This window comes from Pavona decussata, unplaced genomic scaffold (genome assembly GCF_977016875.1).
Source record: "Pavona decussata unplaced genomic scaffold, jaPavDecu1.1 SCAFFOLD_366, whole genome shotgun sequence".
NCBI lineage: Eukaryota > Metazoa > Cnidaria > Anthozoa > Scleractinia > Agariciidae > Pavona > Pavona decussata.
In genome coordinates this window covers 1,867,614-1,886,056 of record NW_028145742.1, presented here as the reverse complement: position 1 = coordinate 1,886,056, position 18,443 = coordinate 1,867,614, and the positions used below count along the sequence as shown (strand labels likewise).

The 18,443-nt window shown below is 38.0% G+C and overlaps 3 protein-coding genes and 1 pseudogene across 4 annotated transcripts; 3 read left to right on the top strand and 1 right to left on the bottom strand.

Moving 5' to 3' along the window:
- The first annotated feature begins 87 nt into the window (after nt 1-87).
- On the top strand, nt 88-5,452 carry LOC146452704 (uncharacterized). Its single transcript, XM_085097697.1, has one exon. It carries the CDS (start codon nt 569-571, stop codon nt 1,661-1,663), a length of 1,095 nt encoding a protein of 364 aa, XP_084953823.1. The 5' UTR covers nt 88-568; the 3' UTR covers nt 1,664-5,452.
- A 678-nt stretch (nt 5,453-6,130) lies between these two features.
- Nucleotides 6,131-7,978, top strand: LOC146452703 (centromere protein V-like). The gene is made up of 3 exons (XM_085097699.1): nt 6,131-6,482; nt 6,567-6,636; nt 7,096-7,978. The coding sequence occupies exons 1-3, from the start codon at nt 6,385-6,387 to the stop codon at nt 7,348-7,350; spliced, it is 423 nt and encodes a 140-aa protein (XP_084953825.1). The 5' UTR covers nt 6,131-6,384; the 3' UTR covers nt 7,351-7,978.
- On the bottom strand, nt 7,519-11,143 carry LOC146452702 (centromere protein V-like; annotated as a pseudogene). Its single transcript, XR_014859712.1, has 3 exons — nt 10,975-11,143; nt 9,493-9,562; nt 7,519-8,945 (listed from the first exon to the last, which is right to left on the bottom strand). The product of XR_014859712.1 is annotated as a centromere protein V-like (transcript).
- Nucleotides 11,144-11,160: 17 nt separating this feature from the next.
- Nucleotides 11,161-17,986, top strand: LOC146452701 (glycosyltransferase 1 domain-containing protein 1-like). The gene is made up of 13 exons (XM_085097698.1): nt 11,161-11,355; nt 12,320-12,468; nt 12,868-12,973; nt 13,233-13,284; nt 13,789-13,825; nt 14,476-14,532; nt 15,504-15,571; nt 15,753-15,822; nt 16,376-16,425; nt 16,979-17,022; nt 17,216-17,336; nt 17,551-17,649; nt 17,770-17,986. Exons 1-13 carry the CDS (start codon nt 11,288-11,290, stop codon nt 17,929-17,931), a joined length of 1,083 nt encoding a protein of 360 aa, XP_084953824.1. The 5' UTR covers nt 11,161-11,287; the 3' UTR covers nt 17,932-17,986.
- Nucleotides 17,987-18,443: the final 457 nt, after the last annotated feature.

Sequence of the window (18,443 nt, the reverse complement as noted above, 5' to 3'; positions counted from 1 at the left end):
TATCGTTGTAAACATACAAAATATATTTATGGGCAAATAAAGATTGATTTCTTGATTGATCAGGTGCAGGTAGCTGTGCGAGAGACTGGATTCCCCGGACTCAATTCGTCACGTGACAATCGTGGATAATCATCGTCTTACCCCCTAGGGTGAGAGGGTTAGCGAGGCTAGTATGTTTTTTATCTGTTTTTTGAAATTCCAGAACATTACTAGCAATTTATTCAAGTAACTCTTTTCAAAGGACTCATTTAGTCACGAAAACGAAAAACTCATGACAGAGTTTACAAAATTATTACGTTAGGGAAAAACCTCACCCTGTCCACCCTACTTAGGAAGCAAAGTTTCAGGCGCTCTCTCCGTGGGCGGATATTCGAAGCTCTTACTTTGCTGCAAGCCGGGGCTGCAAGGCTACTTCTTTGAGCCAGAAATTTACTTCCCTGCTTAAAGAGTTTTCGTTGAAGCGTCGCAAGAACTTTAAATAATACTGCTTTACATCAGAAGAAGTAACTAGAGGAGACTGTCGGAGAAGTTTGCAATCCGAGAGACTGGGCATCTTCGATCAACCAACATGAACGCGACGGCGAATTTGACAAACACTACTTCAGCTTCTGATGATTATTCCGATAACGAATCCAGCTTAATGGGAGTTTTTCTTTTTGGGATTTCTTTCTTAGCTGTGGCAACTACACTAAGCAACGGCCTGTTTCTGTTAACTTTCTACAAAGATCCTCTGAAGTGCCTGCGAACGCCATCTGCAATTTTCATCGCTGGTTTGACAACCGCAAACTTCCTCACGGGTTTGATTGTGGAGCCTGCTTTTGTGGTCGTCACGGCGTTGTCATTTGTCTCGGATTGGAACACGTCTTTACGAAGATTTTATCGCTTTGCAGAAGCGTTCAGTTTTGTCACCATCACCAGCTCGTTCCTGATCATGTTAGCCCTGGGAATAGTCCAGTATTGGCTAATCAAGCACCCCAGATTTTACGATAAAGCTGTCAGCCCGAAATCAGCGTTGTTTGGAGTGATTTTCATCTTCGTTTATTCCATAGTCTTTGCTGTGTTGCCAGAAATTACTGGCATCAACAAGTTTTTGCATTATTTCATTGATCTGGTTGTCCACAACACAATTCTGACACTGGCACTTGTAATACTCTACTTCCTCATTTTCTACGAGTTCCGCAAGCTGACCCAGCGTCATCGTTCTGCAGACCCGGAGGAGAACAGTGAAGGACAAGGACCTTCTGTTGAGCAGACGGAATCAGAGAAACAGCGTCGTCAGGCAGAAAAGGACGTTGTGTATGGCACAATTATTTTGACACTTGTTCTGATTGTCACCGTGTGGCCTCTCTGTATCTCGCTATTCATCGTAGTCCTGTACGACTTGACATTTGAAGTTTTTATTGCAGTTGTTGTCTCCCAATTCTTCTTGCTGTGGAAATTCGTTCTTGACCCGTTTGTATTCGCATGGCGCCTAAGGAAGTACAGGAAGGCAATGGTGATGGTGATGCAAGGAATATGCCCATGTGGCAAGCCGTCATTACCAGGAGCTACATACCAAAGACGAGGTTCTCAAATGGAAATTCCTCAGTCTGATGACGATGATGTGGATGTGACTGTTGTAGATGGCAGTACTCCTAGACCGCCGCAGGCACCAGTTGTGTGACCAGGAGTTGCTTCAGGCAGGTCTTCAAAACACAGGCACTGGCCTGTTCGTCCTGCTGCTGATATTATAGAAATGTCTTTTAAATATTATAGCTGTGTCTTTGTTATGGTGGTGTCCACATTTTGGAGGTGCCCATGTTATAAAAATTCATAAAGTAGTATGCAAGTGTCTGTTTTGTGTAGGTCCAGAAAATATACCTAGCCTCCTCCTCCCCCCCACAGGAGGGATTACAAATTCCAGGGGGTTGAGGTGGGGGCCTCAAAAGATAAAAAAAAATGTAAAGGATAAAATCCTAAGTTCTAGTTGCATCACTCACTTCTTAACTTAATACCTTCCCCCCTCCCCCCCCTTCCCCTTGATGGACTCACTCACCACTCAGGTTAGTCAAGTGGGTGTGGTGTACAGGGGAGCTTTCCATTGGGCCAAAATTTTCAGTTGGAAATTGTGGAAACTTGCCATGTCAAATGGAAAGGCTTTCTTTATATCTGGTACATAGTGTCCTTTCCAGCCGTCGTTTGGGCTTGTTGTGTGATAAGCCCAAACAACAGCTGCAAAGGAGACCCTTTGTTTAATTCCTCAGGTATGGGCAACTGCCTGGATTGGCAAGAAAATGGAAATTGAAATTTTGGGGAAGTGACAAGATAGTTTCTGTTTCAGCTTATTTGAATGGAGTGCCTCCAAAGCTTGGACATTTCTTTTCGAAAATTTCCATTTGATCCATGTGTTCCATTTTTATTTCAACTGGTTTAACGGAAAGGTTTGGGTAATTGGAAAGTTCCTCTGGTGTTCCTATTATGTGTGTGTGTTTTATAAATTATATAGAAGTGTCTGTCTTTTATAGGGTGTCTGCATTAGAGCTGCTCCTGTTTTTTGTGTACAGGTATCAACCGATCTGCATTCAAGATGTAGTTCTTATATGAACAAGAAATCCCGTCGGATTTCAAAGCACCTGTTGTACCCCTCCCCCGACAAAATGTTGGGGGATGGAGGGTAATTTTGGAGGCACTTATTTGAAATTTTGCTGTATGTTGCTGAATACTAACTCCTTGTTATGATTTATTTTACCTTGCATTCAGTAGAATCATTTACTTAACTCAAGCTGTGTATGTGTTGTGTATCAAACATAGCACTATACCACAGTGGCTTTTCAGAGTGAAGTAAATATGTTGTTGCAAACAATAAGGTGTAACATAGCTAAGTCGTAGAAAGATTTGACTTTGTTAAAGCTTGTCTTTCATTGCATTTATTGATGTCATATGGAAGGTAGCTAGGGTGCTGTGTTGACAGAGCGAACACTAGATCTCTGGGGTAGGTGACCGACATGAAAAAGAAGAAAAAATAATGGACATTGCGAGAAGTGGTATGTTGCCATATTGGTGACAGCTGCTTAATTATTGTCTTTTTTGGACCAAAATTAACTACTCATAAATAGGTGTCACCCATATCTGTATTATGGAGTTTCAGCAAGGAGATGGTTATCCATGGAAGCTATGTATAACAGTTTGTTCCATGTAAATTTTTTCAAATATTGTTGATTTGAAATGAATTTATCATTTCCTTCCTTCTGCAAATGCATGCTTGTATATATTAACATTGCAGTCAGCAGCAGTTGACCAAAAGAGTTAGAAATAGAAAAGTGAGATGGTCAAACGGTAGAAAACAAATTGTGGTTAATTAGTAAATAAACCCATTCAGGTGGCTGGCATTTCAAAGGATGGTGCTCGAGCCAGACAGATTATCATAAAAATTAACAGTTGCATAGCGACAAGCCAGAGCCATAGTGATAAGTCAGAAAATGCATGTAAACAAAATAATGCAAAGTTCATAATAGGCACAAGTTACAGTGTGATTATTTTTTAAGGAGGTGGCATGGTCCAGGGGTTTAGGGCACTGGACTTGAAATCCGGAGATCTCGGGTTCAAGCCACGCTTGTATATAGTGAGCTGGTTTGCCTCCTGCCAGTTGGGATTTTTAACCTGATATGTTTAATTTGATTATTATTTGCTTACCATTATTTCTGAGTGGAATGCCTGTGAACTAGCTTTGGGTAGCTAAGTGCATTTCCACTATAAAAAATACATTTTTTTTTTTTTGGAAAGTAAAGAACTAGAACTCCATGAGTTCTCAAATGTTCGCTTTGTTATATCAAATGTGACAAAGTATGTCCTCTGATACTGCCGTCTTTTTTACCTCGTAGTGCATTTTGTCCAATAAGAGCATGCAGATTTAGTTACAATGGGAACATTTATTAAGATATATCTTTTACGTATTTGGGGGTATATGTTAGAAGTTCTAAAATGTCATAATATGATGGCCCCAATCAGCAACCCAACCATTTTCTCTTCAGTAAAACAATGGCAAAAACCCTGCTTGCTTAGGGGAAGAGGATATTTTTGAACAATGTCTTACCATTAAGAGCTAGCGATAACAGGACTATGTTTTTATTGATAGAATTGATAGATAGTGTAAAGTAGTTTCATTATGGCTTAGTTTGGGATATGAAAGCTCCCCTTCTCCTCTTCATTATTTTCTTTCATTGTTGTTGTCTTGTCAGTGATGTGCGAATAATTTATGCGTCACTCAATGTTAATAGATCATGAAAATCAAAAGGAGTTGGTTCTTTCCTTACTCCTCTAAATTTTTGGTGGGCGTGTGCAGCTCAGCTTTTGAAACCCTGACCCAGTATTTCAAACGAAAATATGCAACTTCCTGGTATTCTGAAAACTAGAATCCATACCAATTTTCAGACTTTCAAACCAAAATGGTTAAAATCTAGACTCTATTTGAGACCAAAAAATCTAAAAAAAACCATACCCTTTGACGCTGCACATACCTGTATAGCTTATCTGCCCCCCCCCCCCTTTCCCCACCCTTCATAAAAAAAAAATTGTAGTTAGCCAAGCTTGTACAATTTTCAATCATTAAATGCAGTAGGGTAACTTAATTGTAAAACATAATGGTTCTTAATGTAAAACATTTAACAGATAGGGTAACTCAGTTGAATTAAAACTAGTTAAGTATATGCTGTTACATGGTGGTATTTCAACACTAGGAAATGTATCTATGAGGAATAGTGAGTGGATTGTCTCTTTTATATTTGTAGTCAAATTTATCATATATATGCATAAAACAGCTGGTGTGAATCATAAAACGTTTGAAAATGATCACTTGAACCAAAGGTACAGTGCATGTAGCTATGGTTTGTTTAGGCAATCAAACCTCAGAAAGCCCTCACATCTAATGTTTGGTAGCTTTTGCTTTTCAATACTGTCATTTTGAATAAACTGGAACATAGAAACTTCAACGGCAACTGATAAAGTTTGGAAATTCTTTGGAGCTTCCAGTGATATCTGGAGAATAATTTTACAAGGGTTCTAAAACTTTCAATGGTTTCTCAATTCCACCCATTTCACCTTTTGCACTGAAAATCAAAATAATTGCCTTGTGAAGTAATGAAGTGGTTTCTTGATTTCTAAGTTCCAGGGAAGGATCTCTGTGCCAGATAATGTTTTTTGCCTGATAATGGTAGTTTTTGTAAATCGCATGTATTGGACATTTATAACTTAAATATAGAGACCAGTAATTGTGTACTGGTTTTGTATATGAAGTAGTTAAATAAAAATAAAATTGTCAGAGAAAAATTCCTGTCACCGATTTTCCAATTACCATATTTCATTGCCATGTCCTTGGCTTTCACTGAGTGAGGTGTTGTGCAGCTAGAGAAAGCTGGATGCAGCTGTAACATCTAATAAAATAATTTCTGACATCGCTGCGTGGTGTTCAACTATGTCAGCTGTCCTGTGACTTTTTAATTTTTATTTTTAAATTGAAAGCCTCCTGCTGTAGAACTAAGATGATTTTTTTTATTTGTTGGTCAAATTGCCACATCCCTCTGCAACCCCTGAGACAATCCTTCCATTTGGAAGGCTCAATTGAAGAGGGAATGGATGTAGGGAAAGATCGCTGAAAGTCTCGCTGGCTCTGCACCCCTGAGGTCTGGTCTGGGCTGGTCTCTTACTCGTCAACTGCTATCTAACGCATCGGTGAGTAAATTCCAATAGTGCCCAACCCCCCCTACCCTACTCCTACTCCCCTCCCCCTCCCCCTCTCCACGGTCATTAGTAGGGAAATTTTACTCATTTTGTCCGGCTTGAGTGATGCAGTCTTTAAAGAATGGATGTTTTGGCGGGATGCGCTTTTGGAACATGGTAAGCTATTTTACAATAGAGTACAGAGTGGAGAGGTCATAGTATTCGGGCAACAGTGGTATGGTTTAGCGTGACAGCGTTTCTTCCTGTGTCACGCGACACCACTACTGATGGTTAAGCCCTGGCCAACATTTCATGAGAAACATCACATTGCCAATGACTGTTGTCTGATTTACCCACTTAGTTTAACAATCTTTCCAGTTTCAGCAACAGAAACCCAGCATTTCGGCGTCCCTTCGTTGGGTGTGGTTTACGTAAAAGAACGGCACAGAAAAGAAGACGGTAAACGGCGACCAGCATGACAGCTAATTTCTAAGGTATTTTGAAGCAATCTGTTGTTTAAATTGCCCAGACGTCGGCTATTTTATGAGAAGAAGATTGCGTGAAATGCAGAAATAACGAGCTGTCACGTTGGTCACACAAGAACATTTTGACGTCCTGTACGTCCGCCCCTCGGACGCCACACTATACTTTGTGTAAACTCTCTATTAACGACAGGTCAGCTGGATTATCATGTCTGCAAATCTTGTTAAACACACTGGAGGATGTCATTGTGGAAACGTCAGGTTCGAAGTTCAAGCCAAGGCCGAATTGAGGGTTTACGACTGCAAGTTAGTGACGTATTTTTAGCTTGAATGCGATGCAAACTTCTATATTCTACGGAGAAACTTACTTCTATATGTTCTATTCTTCAGCTGTTCTATATGCGTGAAGAAAGGAATGAAACCATTTCTAATTCCAAAAGAGAATTTCAAATTGTTACAGGTAATCTTCCCATACTATAAAGCAGGCAGGGCTAATTAATTGAAGGGGGACGCTTACCCCGACGCTTACTCGAGAGGGCGTATTCATGTACAAGCTGTTCATATAATTCCAGTGACACTGGTGTTGTATTGTAATGAGGTAGCCAAGGGCAGTTCAACTTTGATTCTAAATAATCAGCAAGATTGTAAAAATGAGGACGGATCAACATGATCAACACCATCTTTAACCTCTGTTGTCTTTATATTCACCCGAGAGAGAGGAGATCGTAAGGGGAGGGGGGGGGGGGGGGTCAGCTTATTTCAAATTTTGGCCATGGCAAATGAGGCTGAACATGGTCTGGTATAGGGAAAGGGTTTCAGTGTCCCAGTGACACACCCACACCCAAAAATTCACAAGAGTTACCTAGTCGTTCCTGTTTTATCTGGTTCAGTAAATCACCACTTTTTATTTTCTCTTTAGGGTGAGGACAACCTTTGTTGTTACACATTCAACACGCATCAAGCCAAGCACTTCTTTTGTAAAACATGTGGAGTCCACTCCTTCTACTATCCTCGCACCAATCCAAATGGGTGTGGCATTTCACTTTACTGCTTAGATGAAGGAACTGTCAAAAGAGCTGACATCATTCCTTGTGATGCCCTGGATTGGTCAAAATGGCAGAAATACTTGGAAGAAAATCCCAAGGCAGCAAACATGACTGAAAACATTTTGTAATTCATGGAAACTGTTCATGTCACTCATAAAATATGTAAATTCTTGCTTTCTATTTATTCCCAAATGAATGGCTAATAATCAGTTCCTGAAGAAGCCTGATTCTCAGATGGTCCAAGGGACTGAGGAGGTCGTCATCAGCATGTACATTCAGATGAGATAAAACTAGAATAACCTTAGAAAGTTACAAATGTTTATTTGTATCTCACACAAATAAGAGTGACTCAGTCTGCCTTTTATCCTCAGTTGACATGCAATGAGTGGACATTCACACAAAAACGTTTTGTAAATGATATTATAACTGGGGCCAAGTTTAAAACACAAGTTCTTCTTAAAATTATAGTATTTTTATACATTTCTTAAAAAAAAATCCAGAGAATAACAAGTAGCAAGTGGTATATTTGAGACTTTGCAAAACTACAACACTTAAGTATTCTTTTCTGTGTGCAAAGACTTCTTTAGCCTTGCAAAAGAAATCTAGATTGTTAGACCTGTAAAATTTGAGTAAATTTTTGACAGATTTTTAATCTGGTGAAAGACTAACCATTTACCACTCCTCTAGAGTGACTTAACTGTAATCTGTTAATAGTGGGGCGGCCTGCACCATTTGCAACATCTTACATGGTTCATCGGAAGGACAAAAGAATGAACAACAGAACAATGCTCCCAACCCTAAAAAACAATGCAGCTGCAGGTTATCAGGGTCCAGTGAAAATAGAGCTTTTGAAATGTGCAGGTCTACTGTAAATAGTGCCAGTCTTCCTTGTTAAATAAGTTTGATGTAAATATATTTAAAACATGAGCAGGAGTGTTTTATCAGGTTTAAACCAGGAGGCGCAGCCGAGTGGTTTTAGACCCGATAAAACATGTGCTGCAAGTTTTTGAACGGGTTCAAAAACATTTCTGGAAAAGCGTGTGTCAATAGAGTTCATAATTAACAATTATTCCACGAGCGCGTGTTGGATATGAGATATAAAGTCATTGCACGTGATGTATTATCGACCATTTGATAGGTCAATGGGCTTATGAATTATTAACCAGTTTTTGAAGTTACAGGGAAATCAGATTTCAATCACTTGGGAATTGAGTAACCCTTAGTTACTTTGTTAAACAACTCCTACTTATAGCTATCTACTTCCAGTTCATATAAAATATCATACTGTCTGTACATTTAATATACAGACAGTAAATAATTTAAGCCCCAAAACGTCTTCTTATAATGACTGTTCTTTTAATATTACAATTATTGTGAAAGAGTACGCTATCTATGAAGAACTTCTCTCTGTCAGTGTGACAAAAAGAAGTAGGGCTTTCTAAACTATCTTGGGTTGAAATGCTGTGTACTGCTGCAGTTCATTCCTTTTTCTTAGATCGCTCCTTGATTTCTGGATTTTCTGCAATGAATTTTCCCAGTTTCGACCATCACAAGCCTCAATTTTTACATCTTCTACTGTGCCTTCATCAAGACAGTGTGGCATGACTCCATAGCCATCTGGATTGGAACGAGGTCTATAGAAACTTTGAACGCCACACGTCTTGCAGAAAACATGCTTGGCAGTGTGGGTATTGAAACTATAGCAAGTTAAGTTGTCTTGGCCCTGAAAAAGAAGAAGGTTAAAAATAACCTCAAATGAATAAAATGACAAAAACCTCAAAAAACTGTCACTCCAACCAAAAGTACTGCACTATCGCTTTTAGTCAAGAATAGCCACTGTTCTGTTTTCACCCACAAGACAAAGAATAAACAATTATCTTAATCAAACAATCACTAATTGACTCTGCTAAGAAACAGAGAGAGAGAGAGAGAGAGAGTTCAGTCAACAGAGAATCAGTGGTTTACCTTAGCTTTTTGTATGGTTTATTTAGGAAACCAGGAGAGTTTATAATATGCTGAAGCATGGTTTGCGATAACCTTGTTTTAAGGTCACAGGTTATTAGCTGCATGCTTAACTCTGAAGTGGCCTGCCTCGCAAATTGATTAACTTCAGAGGCCTACAGTTTCCTCAACACACTGTCACACAGTATTCTGTAAAAGTCAAATTGAACACAGGAAAAGATTGACCCTTTAAAATTAACTAGTTGTGAAATGATAGAGCAACCGTTAAATGTAAAATTAAGTGATAAGTGTCATATTAACCCTGTTACCTGTAGCAAAGTAAAATGTGCCTCTGGGACAATAAAATGTCTGTTTTGCTTCTTCTTACAAATGCTGCAGCTTTTAGAGAAGAATTAAATAAGAGGGTTACTTTCTAAAGAAACTGCGGTGCAGCATCAGTGGGGAGTGGAAACAAATGTTTGGTTTACAAACAGAGTTGATGACTAAAGGTTAAAATTGGCCAGTGTAAAGAGATTAAAAAAATTTGAGATCCCTCTTAATATTTTAACAAGTTTATGCAACAGGACGGCTGATGTGGTGGGACGGCAAATTGTGGTCGTGGTTTTCAGGTTGTCACAGATTAGAGAACACCAGTTGCAGTCGAAAATCACCTAAAAATGGGAAGATGCTAAGATGTCATGTTGGTCACACAACAATATTTCACCGTCCCCTTCCCTCAGCCGTCCTGTTGTGTAAACTCACTTTTATTTTTGGTGGCCGTCCTCCTCCGTGCTTCATATATAACAGAGCTCAGTTTAGGGGGAGTCTGGGTTGCAGGTGCCAATGTAGGGTTGCCAACGGGAATTAAAAATGATTTCCATAAAGAAAGTCAACTCCAACTCTATTTATGCTGGTTATCCAATATGGGCCTCCCGGGAAATAGCAAGTGAGTAATAGCGGTTTAGGACCCAGGGCCCAGCAGTTGGGATACTGCCCCATATAGCTATTGGTATGTGCAGTGCCAAAGGGTATGGTTTTTGAGCCAGTTTGGTCTGATATACGGTATAAAGGCTGGGCTGGAATTGGACAATTGGGTGTGTGAATTAGGGTTGGAAGGCTTGATTGCTGCTTACATCCCCGGGGTAGGGGTGCCGCTGGGGCTTTAAAACCCTCACCCTGTTCAGGACGAAAATAACCTTAAATACCTACCCTGCGTAGGACAGCGCCCTCTATTTTAAGACCCTATTTAGGACAAAGGACAACATCTATCTCTTGTCTTACACAAGTGTTTACTGGCAATAGTAATTTCCTAGAAGTGATGGGGAAAAATCCCAAAATTTTGCATTAACAGCGGTGAACCTTAAGTGGAAACTAAATTGACTAATTGTTCACTAAAGTAGATACAGACTAATGTGTCTGATTTCGGATTGCCAAATACAAGACGACAGTCTTGCAACCATACCCTGTCTAGGACGTCCAGGACAGACTGGCTCGAAATTATATACCCTGTTCAGGGCAGAGACGCCAAAAACCATACCCTATCCAGTGGCACGTTCCCGTATGGCTCATATAGGGGAGTACCCCCCTCCCCCCCCCCCCCCCCCCGGGCTTACATCTTAGCCTTTCGACCAAGAGGCTTTAGATAATTTGCATGGTCTGAAATAGGTTATCGATTCTAGGGTCTGGTAGAAAATTACATATTTTGGTCAGAAATAGGGTAATTTGTGTTTGTAAGGGTTTCAAGAAACGCCCCCAACCCACCCACCCAAATTATCGGGGGTTATTCTCCTCTCCTGAGTTTAGAAACCTACTTGCAGTCTAAAACATGTAGCACCGCAGGTGCCATCACTTGATATCGGACCTTTCCACAGTGGCAACCTCCTTCGTGCTTCACCAGCTCTGGCTCGCACGCCATGTTTACAACGAACTAAACCATTTGTGGTAACATAAATGAAGTAGCTACCGAATCGAACCTCACACAAAATAGAGAGCGGTTACAAAGCTGTTTACACGTTGCTCATAAATTAGCTCAGATTACGCAAATATTATTGCTTCAAGTTGCAAATTGGCATTTTTTTTAATTCTGCAGAAAAATGGAAGGAGTTTATATAATCCTCTAGATTTATGAAGGTCTTACTTATCGCATCACTGACGTCAGAAACTGGGAATTTCTCCACTGCCGAGCGAATCCGGTAAGTTCATCTTTGCTCCAGAATCGATCAGTGTTGTAAGGTGTTTTGTATTGATGGCTTTTGTATTTATTTGCTACTTTACGAACGTTTTTAGGTCTGTCATTTTACATACAATTTATTAATTTTGTGTTTAGTAAAATGAATATAAAAAAATGCCAGAAAACAAGACTTGGCAGTCGTGGTGGGTGGTTCGGGGGGCGGGTCGGAGGGGGGGGGGGGGGGGAGGCGGAGTTGAGGGATAATCAAGAAAGTTTTTAAACAGGGAGGGCCCCGAGGCCCAAACCCTTACCCTTTTATATTTTCACATAGTATGTAATATCTTACTTCTACATGTCTACCCTTTATATACCAGTTTTGACACAAAAGATAACCCTCCTTAAAAAAGGACCCCCTCGGGGCAGGGCTTCCCCATATAGTCCATTCTTGGGAGTACCTCCTCTTCATAGGGCAAGAATCACGATTACTTAAATTTTTGATTGTTTGATTGGTGATCTGTGGGGCTGATCAGTTGATTGATTGAATTAATTGATTAATAATTATTGCTGAACAGCAAACTTTTTAAAGGAAAGTGAAGCCAAGATATGATAAGATAACTTTATTATATCACATTCAGGATCTCTAATGAAAACTATTTACAAAATTGTTACAATCACGTGGTAAAAATAAAAATATATCTGTTTAAGCCAAGAAGATCTAGTAGGCTTTAGAAAACAAGAAAATAGAATTAAAACAAGATATTTTGCCACATGGCAACATCATGATTGGCTAATAAGTAATTTACATGTTACTTTTATCACTTATGCCATTAAAAATTTGCTCTGATAGTTCCCAGAATCCATTAGATTCCAGTGGGGAGGGGGGAGGGGGTCAAACCCCCAAAAAACCTTCCTTTGTGGAGGTATGGATATTTCTAGAACCACATTACAAGGAAGTGCAAGAAAAAATTAATACTATCATTTTTCAGGAAAGGTTTATGTGAATGCAACATTGAATGCTGGCTGCGATGCATCAGCTGCTTTAGTAATGGTTCATCAGTGAGGAAGTTTATTTCTACTCATGATTTTGAATGCGTCATTGGCATTCATGCCTGGAGGGCTGGCAGACTTTTATTAGGTAAACCAATGTTCAATTTCTCCTCTCTTATCTCCAACTAGATGTTTCTGTTATAATTTGGTATAATTATAGGTAAATTGTTATAGCAGAGGCTGGAAAATTTCCCACTTGCCCAGCTAAAAAAGGTTAAAAAAATTCTGAAAATCAGGGATAATGGTTGCTTTCAATATTAGTTGATACTTCAAGATCAAAAGGGGCATATTGTGCTTTACAGCACTTCCCAGGCTACCTGCAGATAATCTAGAGCTGTTATTCCTTGAATCCTTTTTTGGTGATTATAGGCATTTTCTGAGCCAAAAGGAAGCAAGAAAACAATGATCCAACAAAAACTTGTAATTTCACTCAGCAGATGGTATACTTAAGTATTTTTGTTTGTTTGTTCTCTGTGACATCACCCAGATTGTCCTGTTCCTTTTGCTGTCATTTTTGGAGGAACAGATCTCAATGAGAATCACAAGGATGAGGAAAAATTTGAAACAATGAGCAGAGTGGTTGAAAAAGCAAGGTATATGTATATTTAGTAAAAGTGTTCACAACTTTTAAGAAATTACCAGTAAAATCTACATAGTAAATTTGTGTTGAGTAAGCTTATAATATTTACATTGTATCTACTTGCTTGCAAGCAAATTCATTAGGACTGTCTGATATTCATAATTTGTCTCATAAATTATGTCAAGTTATAACAACACTTCTCTCACTCCCTCTGTGCAAAGAAATTTTCCAAATCGGTTGTTGATGGTATTCTCCAAAAAAATTTTTTTCAGTTATCTTGTGGCCTTCAGCAATCCAATGAGAAAGCAAGCACTGATGATGTGGGTGAGAGGGATAATTTTTGTATACTAGCTGTTTGACGGTAAATACGTATACCTAGGAGTCAGAGTAACTAGTCTGTTTAGTGTGACCTATGGGAAGAGTAACTATATAACAGTTATTTTAAAAAGTCTTTAATTAGAATTTTGTATGAACGTTTGATTTCGTGTAATATAATTTTGTATTTGTATTGCATTTGTATCGTGAAACTGCATCGTGATCGCTCATACCCTGAACCACCTGGACATTCTTTACTAGGTTTGGGTTGGTTGTAAAAACTTTATTTCATTTTATTTATTTAGACGTCAAGTGCATGATGGCACCCCCTTGCAGGACTAGTCTAGAAATTTTTGAATAGATACCTTGAATAAAGGTATTTGTATTTTTTATTTACTCCACATGATCTTATTACATAAGGTTACAGTGTATAAGAAAGGAGTGGAGATCAACCAGATTTTTAATTGATTTTTGAATAATAATAATTATCGTAAAAATGATTTTACTTCACAGCCTTCAAGTGGAGATAAAATCATTTTGCAGCCACAAGGTAGAACAAGTTTGTCCTTAACATTCAATCATTGTAAATGACTAATCATGTTATGTTTGGTTATAAGTTTTTTTGCATTAAACTAGAACATGAATACAGGAGAAAATTATTACTCTGAGGCCATCTGTTTGCAACAGACATATCAGAGGCAAAATTGAAATTAAACATCCATTAACTAAACTGATCTGAAAACAATGAAACTGTTATAAGCTACAATAAAAAAAACTATATGGGCAAGATTTTCATTTTTATCACAAAACGAAAAGCAAAACAGCGGTTAAAACATTGGAGCAATGTTTCCTGAAGGAATTCAAGGCCACATGCAAAAACTCCAGTGAATCTGAGCTGAAACAACAAAAAGCAATCTGAAAAGAGACATAGGTTGGTTTAATGCTCTGAGCCCTTTAATTAATTTGCATACATGAACTGAATAATTATAACAACCAACTGACGATAGAAAAACAAAAAAATCATAAACTTAATTATATAATTTCTATTCAAACAGCCCAGGGACTGGATTCACAAAGCCCTGCTAAGTTAAGATGTTTCCTAAGTATTGTTAGTTTCTGGTAATTGCCTTTTGTTGGCGTAAACATTACTTGTTAACATTACTGTCAAGTATTCATTTTTCATAACTCATTTCTATTCAGCGGTTTGTGTTGCACCTTCAGGATTCAAGTTACATGAATATTTGAGAAAAATCAAAAGTAAGAAAATAGTAAAATTTTGTCATTGAATTACTAACATTTATTTATGCCTTCTCTTCCCGGGGGGGAATTGGGTAGGGGAATTGGGTAGGGGTGTGCAGCCCACTTCCCAAAACCCTTACCCTATTTATGACCAAGATCTGCGATTTTCCCTACCTTATTTATGACCTGAAGTAGCTTCTTCTAAAAAAAATCGAACCCAGGACTAGAGTGCAAAAATCTATACCCTATTTATTACCAAAATGGCGGCAAAATGGCTAAAAGCGATACCCTATTTATGACCAAAACAGCCGAAAAACCATACCCTTTGGCGCCGCACATACCTATATAGCCCATAATGGAGTACCCCCCGGGCTTCTTTTCCATTACATGCATGACAATTAAAGATACCTGGACAATAAAACCGTCTGATAAACTACTATATATTTAGTTAATAGACCCCTTCAGGTGGCTGGTATATTGATCAGAGGATAATGCCTGAGGTGGAAAAATTGCCTGAAAATTTAACAGTTTGCCAAGAAGTGAAGCTTCAAGGGCAACTGTGAAATTTTGAGGACAATCTTTAAACCAAGGATATTATCCTCTAACATACCAGCAGGCTGGAAAGGGATTGATTTATTTTATAATGGTTTAACCCTCCAAATTTATTGATTTCTGAAACATGCCTGCTTTACTGTGGAAAAGATAAAACAGCCAGTGATGGCCATAGTGCAATTGCAGCCATAAAACTGCAAGCTTAGTAGTTTACTCAATTTTGTTAAATTGTGATTGGATTACCGACAACTTAGCTGTAAAACTGTGACATTGTTTCTTTGTTATTGTTTTTTTCTTCATCAAAAAAAAAAAAAAAATTGGACAACTGTTATCATCTGATAACTGCCATCCAATTTTGTGCCATGTGACAAGTTTGGCCAATGAGAATGCATGGAAATTAATTGGTTATATTTTGCTGTATTCGCTGCTGTACATAGGTCCACTGAAACATCCTTCAGCATTAAGTAGCTGTACTTGTTGTGAATCAGGCAACAATCCCGACTTGGTAAGTATATTTATTTTATAAAAACTTAAATTTTACAGTAAATTGTATGCCAAAGTGGAAATAAAGCCAAAAATTATCTAAAAAATTGCATGGAAATCTGGACCATTATGTTCGGGATTCCAACATGTCTATGGGTTTTCAGCTAAGTTAACACACATGGAAATCTGTTTTATTTGCGCAGATTGTATTCATGTTAGTTGCTGGTTTAAGACGAGTTAAAGATCCACTCTTCCTGGCAGGAGCAATAGCAGGTCAGTCAATAATTTTATTGTGATGATGTTAATATCTTTAAAGCAGTTTATTTCATAAAATACATGTAATGTAAGTTGATGATGGGGCATTAAAGTGAAAGAAACATAACATGAATACATGCTTGCTCTACCAACTTGACTGTGACCAACAATTCTTCCCTATCAGGATAGTTATGGCATACCCTGGTGACTCAGTGTAGTTTTCCCACAGGTTGGCTTGCAAAGGGCATATATATTCATCTTATGATAACCATAGAGTTTAACCATTTCAGAAATGATTTTAAAAATTTCAGTCCTGTAAGCCTTATAATCTATAACCAAAAGTGGGCAGCCATACCCCTTTACCAACTCCCCCCTCTCCCCCCCCCCCCCCCCCACCCAGGGCTCACTGGCTAGAGTAATGGATACCTGGATATGATACACATTTATTTAGTTATGCTTAAGTGGGAATGTCAAAACCATCTGTAAGTTCAGACTTCTGCTCATGGTATCATCTGTCAATAATTTACGTGACAAGTTATGACTTTCATTTCAATGATTGGTTTACCTTTAGAGTGGCACAAAGAGGACAGCCGCATCCATTTGATAATTGTTGGGCCAGAGGTAAGGTTGACTGTTGACTTTCTCAAAGTTGTTTCCTTCTCTTTTCTGGTCTAGGAGGTCTGAACTTGTGGACTAGCTTATGACATCAGTTCTTCCTAAAAGCTGTTACTGGGTAACTTATTGAAGCAATTTAAGCATGAGTGATTTATTTTCTCATCAGTTTGAACTGAAGCAAGTAAGGAAATATTCAACCATACATTCAAGTCAGGACTCTTCTAGTCTTCAATTGTTTGACTTTTGAGAAAAGTCATGCTAAGCTAATTCATGAAATATTTTTTAAGCCTTGCAGTTATTTTTTTTTAACATGAATGCTGTTCTATATATTTTTGTGTCTTACCTAACCAATCTTGCATATTTATGAATTTATTTACTTGTGATAATTAGACATAAGAGTCAGATGTTTTTGAATGAGTGAAACAGTTAACCATCTTTTTTCAACTGCGAAAGTTGCTAATAGCTGTAGTCTTCCATGATTTTAATTCATTTACTTTTAGTGAACTTTTTGTTGTTGTTGTTGTTTTTTAGTTTTAATTAATAAAGTGTTTCATTTTAGCTTGACACTGAATTTGCAAGGAAAGTCAAATCTGAAGTCCAAAGGTACGAAATAATGTTGAGAAACCAGTTACCATTTACCCATTTCACAGGACCACTTAATTGTTCCTCTGCAAGGATTAGACAAAGTATCTTTCAGAAAGAATATCTGCTATGGAGTGGAATTAATTATTTTGAACAATTATTGCTCTGCGTTGTTGAAACTCATGGCTTATGCCTGTTTATTCGTTTTAAATAGGCTTCCAGGAGTTGCTGTTATGGAGCCATTGCCAGCTTGTGATCTTCACGCTGCTATTCAAGATTCATTTGCTGTTGTAAACAGTTCAACCAGTGAAGGAATGGCTTCTGCACTTCTTGAGGTACTTCAACAGATACTGTCATTGTCAAGCATTATGTTATGTATCTAGCACATCTTGCACTGTACTTTTTGTGTAATGTACTTTAAAAACATCAAATCATTGTCCCTTTTATTATTATTATTATTATTATTATTATTATTATTATTATTATTGTAATGTTTAACGAAAACAAGCCTTTTGCTCAGTAAGCCTCCCTGTGTTTTTGAAATAACAGTCCATGAATTTGGGTGTCCCTGTGCTGGCACGGAACATTCCTGGGAATTCAGCAGTTATTCAACACAGAGAGTCTGGACTTCTCTTTGATACACCAGAGGTAAGTTAATATGTAAAACACTTCAGAAGTGGACTAAATTGTGGACTAAGTGTGGTTATTTCATTCTGTTTTGGTTGTGGTTAACTACTAACATAATTATTCTACTTCTTTTATTTCTAGGAATTTGTTCAGCTTGCAAGAGAGCTAAAGGAGTCTCCATCACTCCGCACTCATCTCACAACAAATGCCAAAAAGTATGTTAGTGAATATCACTCTTTAGAGAATGAGAGGAAAACCTACAAATGGCTTGTCGAGAAACTTGTTTCACTTCAGAACCAATAGACTGCATTTGACTTTGAGAATTTTAATGAAAAATGAAAGATGAAGTTATTTTGTGACAATTTTTTTTTAACTTCAGTAACAATAGACCAGACTTGGCTCTGAGAATTTATATGGAAAACTGAGATGTGTGGATTGTCTGATAAAATCTATTTTAATTATTTATTTGTATGTACCTCCAAAGAAAGTTAAGTCAAGAACTTTAAGCTAAATGTGTGTTATTTAAAAAGTTTGTCAAACAGTGAAATTTGTTGGGCCAATGCAAACTGTGTGAATATGATACTGGAATAGTTTATTTTATTCAGGGGAACATGGGAACATGGGCATGGGCTGTTGGTAGTGATATAATCAACTTACAATGTAATATTCTGTACAACAAGAGTATTTAAGAAAGAATTTTATTATGGTTGCAATAAATGTCCAATAGAGCAATGTCTCTATATTTAAATGCCTTTGTTTTCTGTTTCTTGAATGTAAAAAATGTTGTCCCCTTGTAAGATCTTATTAACTTGCGG

What these genes read in the sequence shown, in the direction of transcription:
- LOC146452704 (XM_085097697.1), top strand. Translation starts at nt 569, where the DNA reads ATGAACGCGACGGCGAATTTGACAAACACTACTTCAGCTTCTGATGAT.
- LOC146452703 (XM_085097699.1), top strand. Translation starts at nt 6,385, where the DNA reads ATGTCTGCAAATCTTGTTAAACACACTGGAGGATGTCATTGTGGAAAC. An exon ending in TTGAGGGTTTACGACTGCAA is followed by an intron (nt 6,483 to 6,566) that starts GTTAGTGACGTA and finishes TCTATTCTTCAG; the next exon opens with CTGTTCTATATGCGTGAAGA. An exon ending in AGAATTTCAAATTGTTACAG is followed by an intron (nt 6,637 to 7,095) that starts GTAATCTTCCCA and finishes TTTTCTCTTTAG; the next exon opens with GGTGAGGACAACCTTTGTTG.
- LOC146452701 (XM_085097698.1), top strand. Translation starts at nt 11,288, where the DNA reads ATGAAGGTCTTACTTATCGCATCACTGACGTCAGAAACTGGGAATTTC. An exon ending in GGCTGGCAGACTTTTATTAG is followed by an intron (nt 12,469 to 12,867) that starts GTAAACCAATGT and finishes GACATCACCCAG; the next exon opens with ATTGTCCTGTTCCTTTTGCT. An exon ending in AGAGTGGTTGAAAAAGCAAG is followed by an intron (nt 12,974 to 13,232) that starts GTATATGTATAT and finishes AATTTTTTTCAG; the next exon opens with TTATCTTGTGGCCTTCAGCA.